At 36.1% G+C, this 17608-nt stretch overlaps 1 protein-coding gene across 1 annotated transcript in view; it reads right to left on the reverse strand.

Moving 5' to 3' along the window:
- The window catches only part of UBR3 (ubiquitin protein ligase E3 component n-recognin 3), a 98218-nt gene that overhangs the window by 39296 nt on the left and 41314 nt on the right, over nucleotides 1-17608 (reverse strand). The window contains exons 21-28 of the mRNA XM_058809342.1: nucleotides 15968-16072; nucleotides 14601-14774; nucleotides 14355-14384; nucleotides 12685-13145; nucleotides 9676-9764; nucleotides 3173-3322; nucleotides 2045-2178; nucleotides 93-203 (exon numbers count right to left, since the gene is read on the reverse strand). Of these exons, the coding sequence (XP_058665325.1) occupies nucleotides 93-203; nucleotides 2045-2178; nucleotides 3173-3322; nucleotides 9676-9764; nucleotides 12685-13145; nucleotides 14355-14384; nucleotides 14601-14774; nucleotides 15968-16072 (1254 nt within the window). The remainder of the gene's footprint in view (nucleotides 1-92; nucleotides 204-2044; nucleotides 2179-3172; nucleotides 3323-9675; nucleotides 9765-12684; nucleotides 13146-14354; nucleotides 14385-14600; nucleotides 14775-15967; nucleotides 16073-17608) is intronic.

Here is a 17608-nt window from a genome sequence, read left to right on the forward strand (position 1 = left end):
GATTGAATTGATTTAAACAGCATAAATCCAACTGATTTCAGTAAAAGCAGTTCAGATCCAAATAATCAACTATGAGCCTCAGTTTTACTTACCCGTAAGGATTCCATGTAAGATTTGTGACAATCTATGTGTAAAGTGTGACCACAGGTTTGTACATAAACACCTCCTTCCCAGCCTATTGACACTGCTTGTAGGCAGGAACTCTAAAGCAAAGCAACAACAGGAAGAAAAAAACAACAACTACAATATATAAAGCTATAAAAGTATTTATTAAAACATCAAGATTTACAAGATGGAAAGATTTCTGTTTGCATGCTACCTAATTAAAGATATCCTGGGGAAATAAAGAAAAAAAGAATTTATAAAAAGTGTTTAGTTATGCTGACTGACATGGCAGCTCTTATGCTATTCTTTCCAATAGTTAAACTTCTGCAGTTCTTGTCAGTTAAGATAACTGCTTTAAGCAATCTCTTGTATTAATGCATGAAGGTGGGTCTAACTCCAACAGCTGTTCCAATAGCAGAAGTGGTCCCATTTACAAGGGCAATATACTGTTCCAACACATTTAATTCAGTTTTGTAGATAACCAAAATAACAATACCATAATTATATAATTAAACCACAATCTCTTATTAAAATTAATTGTAAACACGTAGGGGTTTTAATGAGTTGTTGAACAGCATCATATATAACTCATCATAATTGGAAAAGAGAACAAATACTTGTTTAGGGAGCTCGGCTGTATAGTAGGTTTGTTTTAAAAACATTGGCCTTATTGGAAGACTGCACTTACAGCCCACAGGTCCAAAAAAGTCACTCCACTGCTATTTGTTTCCAGAAAATAATGATCTGAAGAAACAATCACATCTGGCAAATTTACAAAAAATTCTCTCGCAGAATATCAAACTTTTTGCTTAAGTCTTCCAAAATTTCACTTTCTAGCAAGGAAATGCATGATATTTTCCTTAGAATAAGATGCTTTCTGAAGAAATGGACAAATTTTTAGGACTGTATCAAAACAATTATGAATTTTACTCTACATTAATCTACATAAGCGAGCTTGGCTGCAGTTCGCAAATTTTAATTATCTGTGGATGTCATTATGAAAAAGCTAGCAACTGTGTTAGAATAAAAATTGCCATTTTTTCCACTTTAAAGACAATCTTTAAGCTTCTGAAGGCCAATTATTTAGTTAGATACACTGAAAAGCTGGCATCTCACCTAGGACTAGTCTACAGCAGCTAATTTAGGATCACAGGTTCCATATTATTCTCCCTGAAAATGATTTCTCAGAGCAGTTGTGTATTATCTTACATAGCTCTTTTAGGCACTAGCAAGGGAAGTCACTAAGGTCTACAATTGAGCATGTCCTGCTAAGCAACAAGAATTGGTTCTCACAATTAAATGTGAAAAGCTGTAACTTGGCTTTGTGAAGTGGTGTAAAACTGTTTGAAACAGCTAACAGAACTACAAAGCAGACATCTACTATCAATTAATGCAAAACTGAACTTCAGATGTTGTGCAGAGTTGAGGATTCAGTAGAAGAGGATGCATTCTACTGGTTTCTCCTTCCCATCTACTCATACTCCCCTTCTCTGTAGTGCTCAGAAACCTGTTACAGATTAAAACAACTCTTTCCACTTACTCTGCATTTCCAAAATACTTTTACCTGATTAAGAGCAATTCCTTGACTGGGTTTTCTGAATGGCTACAAGAGAACTGGTGTTTGCTTGGACAGTGAACCCACATTTCAATTATGTGGTCACACTGGAGTGTGAAATACCTTCTTCTAGAGAGTATCTGTGTGGCTGTTTAATGACTGTGTAGCTGTAGATATACTAGATGCCTACTGACAAAAATATAATGGGAGAAAGCCAGAAACTATTTAAAAATAAGGAGCCTATCAAACGTAAACACTTCAGAATGACTGCAACATGAAAAAGCATTTGCTAAATGAAACTAGGAGAGCTCTAAGTTGCAATTTCAATTCTATTTTACATACAGTTGTGGTTAAGTGCCAGCCTAGGTGCCATGCAATGCTTACATCTTTGAAGTAGCGCTGCAGCGTTGTCAGCCTGACGTCGTGCAGCGCAGCACAGGTGTCCCAGGGATAGATCTGCTCCTCTTCAGTCGTGGGGAGCCTCCTTGGCTCCGTGCTATTGCGGCACTGCCCCAGCACTGCCACAGGAGAGGGAACACACAGGGTAACAACAGCCTGAACAACTCACAAAACAATCAGGCCAATTTGGTGTGCAGCTATAATGTGCCTTGTTGATGTTAAAAAGTAAAAACTTACTAAACAATCTGAAGACTGAAAGTTGTTCTTTTGCACTTGTACATAATATATATATACATATATATATATACATACACACAAACACCTATATCCACTAACATTTGTATCTACATGCAGATACACTGATTGCTGTTTAATTTCCTTTTCCTTCCAGGACCGATTTTCCTGCAGGTCTGTAATGTACTTCTGCATTTGCAAAAGCTAATAGAAAGTAGGAAGGAATTAAACAATTTGTTCTTTCCCCAAACTTTTAAAAAGTTCCTTATGTGTCTCATAGAGGACCATCCATGTTGAAGTGAGGGGGAGAACGACCATCCTATAATGCATCGAACTCCGATTTATTGATCGATCAGTCACTTTAAATAATAGTGTTAATGAACTTCATGCATATTCCAAAATCCAGGTTTATGATAGGCTAACAGAGAAAACTCTAACCACTCCTTTTGTTTTACAATACCGTTGATTGTTTACACAAAATAAAACCAATGTTCTCACTGTGATATGAATGGTTCCCAAAACTTCCATATCTGTTCCCAGGGTGCCATCTTTTCCCAGAGAGGGTGTTTCACTTGTTATGGGAAGACTGCCTGAGAACCTTATTGTTTATACAATGATGCCTGAGAGAGTCTAATTGTTTATAGAAGTCAGGCTGGGAACTGCTTTGGAACTGCTTCACAGCTACCTGTTACTTTTCTCTCAATTGCATGGCTTCATGGCCTTTTTCTTTAAGCCATGCTTGAACTAAACTCCCGACACATCCACAAAAAAAAAATAGGAAACCCAGTGCTCCCAGACTTCATGAGGCACAACAGGATTTATGCACACATGCTAAAAGCTGCAAAAACACTGCTTTTGCTACAAGCCACACATTCATACCTGAGGATGCCTGTAATAGTACAACTAGCCCCGTAGGTCTGTCTTCAGTAGAAGGGCCACTTTGTCCACAAATAACACAGTCATATATTGCCTCAGAAACATGCTGTTCGGATGTAGCTACCTCCATGGCAATGTCAGCATCTGGTGATTCTAAAAACAAATAAGAAAATTTGTATTCAACAGAAGTAAAGAAATCCAATTGAGGATTTCCATCTAAGGATGTCCAACCCATCTGCACTGAGGTAGTGATGAAAAAACTACAAAATAATTTCTCTAGTTTATCTACAACTAAAACAATGTCAGTTGCTTGAAACAAACCTTTCTGCTTCCAAGAAAGACACCTACAAAATGAAGCACGTGTTTTTTTCAATAGGCAAAATTACTCCCTGTGGAATTAAATGCTTTATTTGAGTTTCATATTAAACTTGATCTCTTAAAAACTTCTATAAAAGAGAGATCTAACTTCTATCTCATTAGATATACTGAAAACTTTGAAGATAGAGAGATGAAGGACAACAATATGACTCCCTAGTAAAACCAGATTAGCTGACTGAAGCAACCATTAGAAGGAAAAATTACTGTTTTCTTCATGGTCCACATTGCTCCTTCCTAGGTGCACAGAAATGTTCAAGGCTAAGGCCCAGCTCTGAAGTATCAAAGCCACTGCACTTCACACAGCTTCGATCACATGACAGTAGGTGGTGCTGATTTCAGGGCAAACCAATTTATGTTATGTTACAATCAAAGTGAAGAATTCTTTATTGATTTGAAAGAAAAACACCTTAGAACTAATGATCCACTCCTGGCTGCTCAGAAACACATACAGTCAGCCTCTTACCTAGAATATGTGGGTTCTTTGTGTCTTTCCCAGAAAAAAAATTTTCTAAAGGAAAACACTTCCTCCCTAACTTCAACCATACCCTTTATCCCTCTGATTAAGTAGCCTGAAGTACTGAATAAAGAATCCAAAACCTTGAGTACAGCAACAGTCCTCATGCAGAATTGTTTTTAGGAGAACTGCTGTCTTCTGAAAGTCTACTACAAGCTTGGCACAGGAGGCTGCTGCCATAAGGAGAGGCATGTTGGGTGCCAGGCAGAATATTTCTTTGCTATAAAAAGCTCCATGCAATGCTCTTGCTCACAGGGCTAAATCAAAATTACACTGTTCTAGTAAGTACTGATTTCCTAGTCAGTTTTTGAGGGTCATATGAAAATGAGCCCTGATCTTCACTGACGTGCAGTTGTTAACATTGTACACATGTCTATCACCATCTAGTGGCAGCCAGCTGTACAGTGAAATAAAAAGCACAATGCATCAATTGCAAATGTTCAAAACATCCAGGAAACTCAGAAGGAAATGGTAGCAGAGAAGGGAGGAAGCAAACACTAAACGCTATTTTTTATATTGAACATCACCTCATAATTGTGTAATGCACAATCACGTACACGTATGTATCAAATGCAAGAAATGGCAAGGACTAAAGTTCCAGCTTTCTTTTCCCTCCTTTTCTAAAATATTGTCAGTGCAACAAAAAATATGCAACCATTCAATATTTTTCAGAAGTGCAGAAAGAGAATACAATGTATCAACCTGATTTAGAGCAATTCATTGGAAGTCATCAGAATCTGTCAATATTTAATTTACAAAATACCATTAATTCTTCACAGATTGCCTATTTTTTAACTTGAGGAAAAAAAACCCCAGAACTTAGGATTTAAAAGGTGTTTAAAATCAGTTCAATATATGCAATTTATACTTTTATTGCCTATGGGGAACAGGCACATAAAAATCAAGCTAATTTAATTTTAGAACTCAATGATTAAGTGCATGCTTCTTTCACAACTACTTAGATGTGGATGTACCTAGGCTATTCTGGCAAACAATAAAATTCCAAGGAAAGTAAGCTACTAGCGCCAAGGAAGGCTTCCCAATAAAGTAAGTTGCACCTGAGCTAGTAAAAGAAAACAAAGGGATATTGGCAAGAAATTTAAATCTCAAATAAGTAGGCATACCAGAGAAACTGTAACCAAACAAAAGCCCTCACTTTGAATGGACTCTGATAAACCTCAATTACTCACTTCAACTAGCTCCAAAGATTTAACCTAATTGTTTCACAGACTTGCCCTAACGATGGCAGTGTGTAAAGGAGCCAAGGAAAAAGACAAGGCAAGACACATGGTACTGCTATCAGTTCACCAAGTTTCTGTCATGAGATTTGTCTTATGTTGTAGTTTACCTCATCCCCTTTCAGTGGGTTCTGGAACTTTTCTTTGTCCTTAGGAATTATTTCACAAATCTGAATAAATATGAACCTTAAAACACTGAAGGAGGATGGACAAATTTAAACTGTGACGGAAATCCAGGGAAGAGCCAAATCCTGTAGCTCCCAAGAGTTTTTTAAAAGTTAATAATTTAGCTCTTTGTTTAGTTTTGTACCAACAGAAGTAGAGATACAAAGCTACAAAAACCTAGCACTTCCTACCTCCTAACAAATTACTGATCAAATCTGCTAACAACCAGCACATTGATGTACTGCAGAATGCACTGCTACCTGAATTTAATTTCATTTCTACTCTCCAGAGCTAAGGATGCAATCTGTTATTTCCTCCACCTAGCAAAGCCCCCAAACCAAAAGGGCTTTGTAAACACAGTACATATAGTTCAAAATCTCTACTGACTGTAGTCAACATTTGTCCTGCTGCACACATTGTGTCAAAGAGGCCCCTGGGTACCAGAGCAACCATTAGTATGCTAATATTCTTTGCCCTGACCCAGCATATACACTCTCAAGAGATCAGTACCTAATTTATTTTTCTATCTGGGTTCAGAAGATTGAGTGTTAGGAAATATATGTCACCTTGCATTAAGACTCTGAGCTTCTTTTTAAGTCTAACTAAGGAATGTTTCATGAAGGACAAAATGGCGTCCCGCTAAGACACACATTGTAAGAAAGACAGAAAAGATCATCTGCATACTGATCAGGATGCATTAAAAAAGCTTAAAAATCACACCAGCCACTTCAGAGACGCAAAAACTATTGAAATCAATCTTAGCATTTATAATTAACAACTTAGCCAATTTACAATTTTTCAGTACAATAAGTAGTTCAGCAGCTTGCCTGGAACAAATCGCATTTTGTTTTTATAGACTTCAGACAGACAAATCTTCACAAATATAACTGTAATTTGTTAAAGGCTCCTATTAAGCTAGAACTGAGTGGTTTAGTTTTGTTCTTATCAAGTCCCTTCTGAAGGTTATGAAGGTTTAAAAATCTCTTGCACAGAGTTCCACATGACAAGATAAACCATGGTCTCACCCTGGGGCAATCCTGGTGAAGCTCAGAGGAGCTGTAACCAGGAGCTACAACCAGGAGCAGGAAGACATCTGGAGCTGAAACCAACACCACACTTTTGACTCTCTGGACAGTCCCCCAGACACATTAAGAGCTCTATCTGCTGTTTTTAGAACACTTTGCTTGGTTTATTTTTTTCCTTTTTTGTTTATCCTGCAGTCAAACAGCTAAAGACAGCACAGTGGATGCTGTTCTATCCCAGTTCATTAACATAACTGTTTCTAAATTTCACCTAATTACTTCCAGGCAAGCTTGAATGGCAATGCAGTTCTGCAGATGTCACAGAATATAAATAGAAAGTAACAGGGGGCACAAATGGAAAGTGCTACATAATTGGATTTTTTTCTACAGTAACTATGTGAAAGAAAATGCCAACCTTTATTTTCAGAATCTCAGATGAATTTGTCTATATCAACTCAAATAAATAAATTCTAGTAGTAAAATGAAACACATTTAATATTGAATAATTAACATGTAATTAGGTAACTTCCTTTTAAACCATGTTTCATTGCAGCGTCCCAACAATCAAAGAGGAATACCTCAGGGGATTAACAGTGCCTCTGTGCACTTTATTAAACACTTTAGAAACTAAGAAGTATATGGGTTATAATAAAATAACATTTAAGCTTTGGCTATTCTCCATTATTCCTATTTCTTCCTAGGCACATCTCTTTACAGAGTAATTCCAATCTTCTACAATGTCAATAGAAAGGTATTAAGAAGTTTTTAAGTGCTATACCCCAAACCAATTACAACAGTTTTCCCATTTTACCAGTGATAATAATATAAATTTGCCCAAATGACACCAACTGAAGCAGTCACAAAACAAGGGAGCTGAGGCCTCACCATCCCTGCATTTTTGACAGTATTACTGTTACAACAAGTGAACAAAATAAGACAAACCTACTGCTGGGCTTCAATCTATAAGAAGAGTAACAGGTAACAGACTTTGTTTGAGAGGGGAGTGAATTCCTACTGATTTGAGTATGAAAGGATTTTGTTCTTTCTAACAGCTATTTCAGCACTGTTAGGCTATGACTCAGAGTAAACCTATGAATTACATAAGAGTAGTTTTGAATTGAATCGTTCAAAAAAGATTAGTTTCAAAATTCTTACTGTGTTTTGTGCTTCAAAATTACAATAACAATAGTTTCTGCAATATTTTTAGTCATTTTCTGTATCATATAGAGATTGAATTCACAGCCAAACAAACCACCTAGATACAACAAACTGAAGAAAATATTCCTGGCAAACATTAATCTAGATTTTTAAACAAGCCCCATGCACTACATAATTGTATATGAACTTACTTTCTGAGAGCTATTCTAATGCCAGTCAGAACACAAAAGCTAGTACTGGACTATAGTACTACTTCAGTGTATTTTCGTAACAAAACCAGAAAATGGAATGACAACATAGAAGCCACTGAAAACAATTAGTGGAAAGGCAAAGTAATTATTAGTTAACACAATGCCTGGAATTCTATTAAGTTGTGGCCAAATGTCTTTATGAAGAATTAACTTTATGAAAATGTAGTTCATTAGGTTGATTCTATGTAGTGCTGCGCATGATCTGGTATAATTAACAATAAACACTACATTTTACATTGAGGCTTCTGGAGTTACTAATTCTTTAAATACTAAGAAGCAAGTGATTTAAATCTTGCATGCCCAAGAACTTTTTAATGCACAATCATAAAAATAAAGCCCAGGTCTACCTGAGAATTTAATATGAATTAACTAAAAGCTAAGTATTCACAGTCCTTCACAAAAAAAATGGTATGTAATTTACTGATTTAGCTACCATGATTCATCCACAAATCAAAGCAGTACATAGCTTATAAAATCTGTGCATGGAAGGAATTACACACATTTATGCATATATGCAAACATAGCTATATAGCTATTGACAGGTACATTTATATCCATATATATATATAAATAGGTAGGTAGACAGATATATAGATACAGATCTGATTTCATATATAAATCCCATCAATTTCAAAGTTGAGATATGATAAATTCAAAATATAAGTGACTGAAGATTCGAAGTTTCCAGCTACTTTCCATATAAAAACTTAATTTTTAATAAGGAGAACTGCAAGGTTCTTCTTCCTTACTTTAACAATTAGATTACAAACAAATAGCTGCCATTTAGTGAGGTTGACTTAATACAAAGTTCGCAGATTAAAATTAGAGTATTGCACACCCTCCCCCATTTAAGTTTGCTAAGGTATCCAAAACCTTAGTAAATATAAATGAACCAATTTTCTCAGCAACCTATGAACTGAAGGGAATTTAACAATTTCAAAAGATAGACTTTTTCAGCAAATACAGTTATCAAAATATTTCTAACTAATGCTTAAATTCAAATCAAAACTTCACAGCAGATGATACTTGATGGAAGGTCTGGGAAGATTCCAGCTTTTACTTATCTTTCAGAAGTGCTAATTTTCTATGAAGTGACCCAAATGACAAAAATATTTTCCATTCCTCAGCTGAACACAAACTAATCGGGATTATGCACTTCTACACAGGAGAATCTGAGAGAACTTACCCTCAAGAAAAACAAAACCTGATTGTGTGTAAAGACAGTATTTGAAATAGAAGAAATTGAAGATTTCTATACGTTATCACTTATAGCAACTGAGGTGATCTGAAAATTATGTTTTCCTTAGATCCATAAACACATTTAAAAGCTAAAATTTTCATCGTATTAAACTTTGAGGGTCTATGGAGAAATAATCTTAAATTTTATTACTACAGATTAAAGAAAATACAATCTTAAAAAGACAAACTAATTTGGGGACATTTTATATTAAATGTAAATACTTTAAAACATATCATGTATTTAATAATTTCATGTACTGTATATTAACAAAAACTAGGAATAAATTTATGTCCTACAGATTTAATCTATTTTTTAGCAATTATATATTTAGCAATATCTGTCCTATAATCAAAGTTAGGCTCCCTAAGTGTAAAGTTAACAAGTGGATACAATAGCAGAATCTGAGGGGGGATCTCCTGTTTGGTTAGATGATTGGGGGTTTTTTTGTGTGTGTCTTTGTCTTTTAAACTGAGTAGAAACCTTAATACTAACATGTGGGAAAAGACATAAAAGCAAGCAGTCAACCACACAAAACCTTACCAACATCCATGGCAGTTTCCATGAAGCTTTTCTGCCTCGAGGCAAATTCAGCCAACAGTTTCTGTTGCCTTTCTCTGGCCTTCTGTCGTCTGTGTGAAGGAAGGGGGAAGAAGAAAAATAAACATGGAGCAAAAAAAACCCTTGAAAATGTCAAGCTGATTACAATTACCACCTTAAACAGTATCATTCCAAATGAAGGTTGATATTAAGGGATAATTACCAAGCCTAAAAAAGGATTCTTTTGCTTTTCTAAAGCAGAGGTTTTAGAGAAATTAGTGTTGCTTTCTTTTGAGTCTGAAAAAAACGGAATAAAATGCTGTCCTGAAACACCCTTCAAAGGTGTTCACCACAAGGTATTTTAACAAATTAGGCCATACCATCACAAGAAAAGGAACTCAATACCTTAATCTTGAAACTTTTTTATCTGCTCCACATGGGATGAAAACCAGAGAGCAATGTCATTTGTACAAAAATTAGTACTTCTGTGAGAAATCAACATTTTCAAGTTAATAATAACAACAATAATAAAAGCCTACCTCACTCCCTTTTGATATCAAGCTTTTGATGGTATGGGAAACAACTATGAATAATTTATTTTCCAGCTAAGCCTCCTCACAGTGGTTCCTTTTCCCCCACTTCCACCCAAAATACTGGCCACCAACAGCTTTTATACTGGGATTTAAAGAACCTTGAGATTGCATCCAGATTAAAGCCTTTATCTCCCTGAGGCCAAGCTGACTTCACTAACTTCTCCTCATTGTTCACAGCTCTGGATTTATAAATGAAAAACACCAGAGGCTTGCACTTGTCTATTCTTCTGTTTAAACTGTTTCAGTGACCTGTCCAAGGCTGTATGACCAGCTCTATAACTCCCTATACAAATACATACTGCAATGGGTACAGGAATATTGATGGATGTAAAACGATAAAGAAAACAGACATTCATTTTCCTTACTTTGACATGTGTTTACAAATAGAGGAAATGGGAGTGTGGAAGTGAGAAAACCAAACAAAAGCCCTAAAGCACAGCTGCTCACCACACAAAAAATTTCCTCAGCTGAGGGGGTTACACAGCACCTCCCCAGTGCAGCTACAGAAGTTCTATCATAGCTACAAATTCTGTGCACCAGCATTTACAATGCATTTTTTCCAGTGCTCAGAGATGATTCAGATAACTAACATGGGCTTTAGAAATATCACTTGGTGTCTGATACCCTGATGGGTGAGTGCTCTTAAGTCTCAAGCACTGTGTGATTATCAGTGTCCTGCACAGGAGCTGGCATGCACAGGCCCAAAGCAGCTCACAGAGTGTAACCTGTCATCCTGAGGGGACTTGCTTGTAAGTCAAAGCTTCTAATTTGTTTTCTTAAAGGCACCTGAAAGACCCCAATACCTCTGCCCATTTGTCTGCTACATTTTGCAGTCACCATTTCTCAAAATAACTTCTACTTACGACATCACTAAGATTCATTATTCTGAGGATCAGACCAGAGCATTCATTAGACTTGATTTTATTTATTTCTCCCTGGAAATTTCTCAACACCTCAACTAAAAGCAGAGTGACTGTAAATAGATGCATTTAATAAGAAGACATAAACAAATTCTGACAGATTCAGTACAGCTCAGTAATTTTCCATGATGGCCCATGGGAATATGACACTGCAATTGAAAAAATACTGCAAGCAGCTCAAGCTTGCTTCTAGTCCTGTATTTCAGTTTCTATGGCAACAATCCACTGCCTGAGTGATGCCATTATATGTTGAAGCTAAAAAAAGGTGATTGCTTAACGTTCACAGTCTGCTCAGTCTTCACTGACACAAAACTGGAATTGGGGGGAAAATTGAAACAATTGAAAGGGTAAAAACTGCACCCTGGCTTTATGAACATTGTCACTCTACATTGTCTTTAGTCATTTCAGTTATCACACTGTCCTTCAATAAACTTCATCAGTCCACCAATACCATTATAAATTTGAAAAGATGATCATAATCACTCAGAACAACAAAAAAAGGGAAACATTCACTTTTACCATTGCTTTAGTCCCCAAACTTAACTGAAAACTTAGTGGGCCTCCCACAATCCTTGAAAATATCACATCTTTTTATTGAGGGAATGACTTTACCCTTTTACTATATATGAAAAGTATATATATGAAAAGTTACTTGTTTCACCCATGCCCCTGCTTCTCCTGTACATAAATCTAGCACTATTGAGTACCACATTAATGATTAGGTGCCCAAAATGTAGCTGTGTTTTATCTAAAGCAGCTATTCATTCTGGCTCCTTCTGATTAGCAATTTTACATGCTAAACCCTGACTATTTTGCTCATTAAATGAACTATTACAAACAGTGTTGAAAATTAAACTATTAAATAAAGCAGGACAAAAATAATTTTACTTTGTAAAGTATGCAGCATACACATATATTAAATCTATTTGCCATATTCCTATGTGTTATTTTCCAGTACAGTGTAGGCCTTGGACATATCAGAGAGATTTTAATGAAAAATTTGTTTCCAAACAAATAAAATAGCAGAAAAATAAAAGTAATCCAGAAACCTACTGAGTCAGAGGACTGCACTTTTCTACTCAAATTTCTAGAACCGTAACTACATATTCTGGTTACATAAACCCTTCAAAATACTGGATGGACAAGTACTCAACTGTCTTCTTGTTCACCCAGCCTGTGCTCTCTACTGCAGTTACTGAGGTAAGTACTCTGACCTGAATTCCCCACTTTGTATGCCCTAACCCTCCAACACTCTGCACTCTCCACTCCTCTCAAATCCCATGTTCCAGCCCTTTGCACCAGCCAAGTGTCAGTCTCTTCCCACTCCAGCCAATTCTTTGCAGCTGAGTCTGACATCCCCCAAATGTCAATCTCTGTCTCTCATACCTTCCAGACTCATTCTTTTAGTATGTAATTCATACAAAATCCTAAAGATCAATCAATAGATGCACAACACACACTGTCCTTCTACTGCTCCTTTATCTTGCTATTAAAGTTACCTTTCTTCTTTATCCAAAGTTTTCTTCTCTGCAGAACTGATCTTTTTTGGTGGTACAGGAGGTGTCACCTTCCTGCATATCTCTTCAATGATACGTTTATTCAGTCTGCTCTGTACAGCAGCTTTCAGTAAAATTCTTTCTACTGCTGTCATTCCATCTCCGTGCGAGTACCTCGGAATTTCTGGGTGGATTAAAACATCCACATCATCCAGCCATGGAGGATAGTAAGAGTTTTGTTTTCCTGAGAGTTTGTGATGCAATTTAATCAGCAAAGACAGTATGCTCTCCTTGACTTCTAGAATGGCTGTGGTTAACTGTGGAGTTGCACCAGGTGCTGACCATTTCATCGATGTTTTGGGCCGAACCACCTGATTTGCCTCGCTGGTGTTCCGATTGATGATCTCCTGAAATTTCTTCCGACGTTCTGCCACCAAACTGAACACTTGAGCTGTCCCTGAGTTCTTGGGAAAAAAATTATCATGATTAATTTGCAAAAATACAAGTATAAACAACCCACATTTCTAAAACTACGAAAAATATTTGAAGCTAGGAAGAAAAGCATGAAACAAAGATTCTTTTCCACTCCCAAAATGTCTTGAAAATTAGGACAACAAAATACTAAACCTGCATATTGTATTTTTGTACAAGTGTTATATGCAACTGCATAAAAAGCCATGTACCAAATGAAAATATCCATACCGAAAAATCTAGCAACTGGTTTTACTCTAGTCTAACTTACAATTCTGTTATCCACGTAATATTTCCTTAGTTTTTCTAGAATGGTAATAACTTCAGTATCTTTATGTCATTTAAATGCCTTTATTCAAATCTAGTGAGTGCTGTTGCACAATGTAACTCATTACATCACACAGGTGAATACAGGTGAGCCCACAGATCCCCATGAACATTGTGCATTTTATCTGGATTTATTAGGTAGCATCCAGAAGCCACACAAGCCTGTTTGCCAGAACTTGCTATCCAGGGCATGTGAGCATAGGAGTGCAGTTACTTTAATGACAGAGCCCATTTAGATCTCTTATACTACTCTTGCTTGCAGTACCATGTATACCATGTCCCTACTTTAGGTTTTGTCTATTTTTCTGACATGAACATGCAAAAGAAATATGCACTGTATTCTGCTACATCTGGCACACAGTTGAAGTGCTGTATACAACAGATACAAAACCAACACTGACCCAGAGATTGTATCATCTACTGGCCATAAATCTTTCAGGATCCCACCATTTATGTATTCCTTTGTTTCACAACAACAACAACAAATTGCTATTAATAATTTGAAAAGCCCTTTCAATATAAGGTTAAACTTACCTAGACTGAAGAAAGCTAAGACTATTCTACATTATTAAATGTTAGTAGTATCTTGGCAAGATCAAACAGGCCTAAACACAAAGCTCAAGCAGTAAGCTATCAACGGCATTTTATATTTGATAGGAAGCTTTTATTTCCAAATACATATTAAAAATGTTTTATTGCTTCAAAGTCTGCCAGCTAACATTACCATCAAGAACATGAAAAAAGCACGAGTCCTTGCAATATGAATTAAAAGGAAATTCAGGAAAATTAGAGGATTCCACTGAAAGTTAAGGTGAGCACAATTAAAGCACATTGCTAGTTAATGGCTTAGGAGAACAAACTGCACACAGATCTACCTCTCTCTGGAGGCTCTTCCGCCTTGAACTCTGGTAGATTGAGGACAAAAAAAGTCATTAAATACATCGTTAGGAAGGAGGCATCATTGGAAATAACTTCTATTTCGGCTATCAGTAAATATAGGAAAAATAACTGAAGGAAAAATATCCTAAGGAACTCATAAAAACAGTAACAAAACTAACAAAAATGCCAACACAGGCAATAACTTAAACTAACCCAGAGAATCTGGTATTTTATCCACTTACTTGTGATGAAGCTAAACCATCAGAACTTGTACTTGCAGGTGGTTCTCTCTTCACCTCAGGAGCAGTTTCTGGTACTCTTACTCGGACATAGTTAATGAAGTGACGCATGTTAGAAACCAAATTACTGCCTGGAAACCAACTATCGTGGCAACGCTCTTGTCCACCTGCAGACTCCTAAAACAATTAAGCAAACTGTGGTATACTTTCTCTTATCAAATTTCTAATATTAAATAATTTTGCTGCTTTTGTAACTGTATAACAGAGGCCATAATATCTTCATGAGATAGGAACAGTACGTTGAACATTACGTACTGTGGGGGCCTGAATATATGTATTGTTATAACAACAATAAGAATACAACAACTGAAGTATAGTAGGAGTCCTAGTGAATATCTATATTATATTTGGTGGGTCCTAGCTATTCTAAATGAGTCACAGCTGCAAAGTCCTTAGTTGGGCAGCAGCTGTGGCTTGTAAAGATAGCTGGGATAAAAGGGGTGGGTCAAGAGCCCAGGAGGAGCCCCTGAGAAGACAGGAAGGACTGTGCTGCAGAGAATGGAGAAGAGCCCCAGCAGAGGGGCAAGAACAACACTGCAGTGAAGATTACAACAACGTACCTCAACAAAGCTAATATACCTTTTAAAAACTTTCAAAGTTTGATAACTGATGTGAGTCCCGTGAGGACCACAGGCTGATATATATATAGGTCTAAGTATTTTATATGAATATAGTCAAATACAGCCAGTGGTGCTAGCTAGCAGAAGTGAAAGGAACTCCAGAGTAATCCTAAGCTGTACAATCGAAAATTAATATAAAAAATCAGAATTATACAGAAGTCAATCTCTGGAAAAAAATGTGGCAGATTCTTAGTGAAAAATCAGTGTTGATCAGTTAAAAAACTATGGTAATAAAAGGGAATTTGGAATCACAAAAATAATGGCTGTTTATATTCAAATATCATTAAAAGTAGAATTAAAAGCAGAATTAAAATTCTGACTTATTCACGTATTTTTGAAGATATAGATCTGTAGCAATAAAATGCTCAGTGATAAGGGTTTCAGGTGAAAATTTAGAGATTTTTAGACCTAATGATTTAAATTTTTTTGCATAATTTCTAATTTACACAGTGGTAAAGATCTTATCAATCTGTGTAGTGAGACCTCATATACAGAAACTGCTGAAAAACATAACAAGATACCATACTCTTCCTCACAACAGTATGTTTTTATTGTTTTATTAGTTGTTCCCCATATAAGTTAATAAAGATGCTTTATTCTAACTACTATGGTAAAATCCAATTTTAAAGAATACTGAATCATTACAAAATACCTCTGTATTTTGAAGAAAATGATGGTATTTATTCTTACCTCTTCATCTGATTCTTGTTCAGGAGAATTTTCCAACCCCAGCTCAATCAAATATAAAACCATGCAAAGCACATGCTCTGATAAATTCTGATGATCCATTAATATCTAGGTAGGAAAAGAGACACATCATAGAAGATTAAGACTTCTGTACATCTAAACTTAAGGAGTCCAAAATACATTTTGGACTTCAGTTTTTGTGGAATTTTTTTTGTTTGTTTTCAATTTAATTTAAAATTGTTTGAGATTTAGAAAGAAACCTAACCTTTGATCATCACCACAAAAGCAAAATTTGATTTTATGTCTTTCCAGTCAAACAAATTTTTACCTTAAAGCCATTACTAGTTCAAGCTGTGATTTGCATGAACACCAGAGTGACAGGTACAGCTGCACAGACACCACTACTGCCAATTACAAGCAAAAAGCTGCTCCCACCTTCCCTCCCCTTTTCAGGTCATCAATCACCAAAGGCCTCACAAGGTCCTGGTCCTATCAGTGATGCTGGCATAACTGGGAATACCACAAAGGTTAACATCACTTTAGCTCATAACCACCTCCACATAATCTTTTTTAGTTAAAAATAATAAAATATCTTATCTTTAAATTAATAAACGCCCACATCTTTCTTCCAACACAGCTTTCAATGCATTGAGAGGAAGAACCAATACTGCTAAAATTAAAAACCAGGACAACTTTCCTCTGGAGAATACTCTGAACTAAAGGAAAGAAAATGGCAAAAAAATGTAAGTTACCAAAAAAGTGGGTGAGAAAATATGTTTAAAATATCATTGTAGACAGGCTATTATACAAATTAGTATTTTTAGACTGTAGCCTAGTAAAGTCTTAAATATGACTTGTTTTTGAATGGATGAATTTTCTCAGTAGATAAAGCCATTAGAAACATCAGAGAGACAAAGTTCTTAGAAATAACATTGTTTTACAATATTAAAGTCACTAAAAAGTGACTGAGGAGCTGATTTAATCAAGCCCAAACAAATCTGAGACGATAGAGGTTATTTAATTGAAAGAGGACTCAGTATTCCGTTCATATGAAGAGCACGTGTAATTGTGGCAGTTGGAATCAAAAGTCATATTGACCAATGCTTCTGAAAAGTAACATCACCAAACAGAGTTTACTGCTCTTCCACAGAAGTCCCAAAAGCCAGGAAATATAATAAAGGCTGTCATGAATTGGGAAAATTTCACAAAGAGAGCAGGCATTACTTAAGCCAACCTACAAAATCAACTAACTATGTATTTTCCATCCTCCATAAATCTGGTGGGAAAGTATTTGGTATTCCAGCTAAAACAGCAACCCAGTAATGGCTAAGATTCTCAAGATTTAAGCCCTTGAGGGTTCTTAATGGACTAAGAGAAAAAGTGGCCTAAGACACCCAAGCAGGACAGTAAAAGATGATGCATTCCTTCCCCATAGTCTCGATTTTTGTTCCATGTCAAAACATTATTTGATCTTCTATGTAGTCCCAAGATCTCCTTTCCTTCACCAGCCTTCCTGTAGTACAACAAATATTTTCTATTCAACAGAAATTTAACAGTGAAACAAAATACCAATTTTAGGTAAGCTGGGAGTCCTTAGAAGAGCACAGAAGTAAAAGTCTGCCCAGGAAAAATGTTACTCAAAGC

The sequence above is a fragment of the Ammospiza caudacuta genome, chromosome 8 (assembly GCF_027887145.1).
Source record: "Ammospiza caudacuta isolate bAmmCau1 chromosome 8, bAmmCau1.pri, whole genome shotgun sequence".
Classification (NCBI taxonomy): domain Eukaryota; kingdom Metazoa; phylum Chordata; class Aves; order Passeriformes; family Passerellidae; genus Ammospiza; species Ammospiza caudacuta.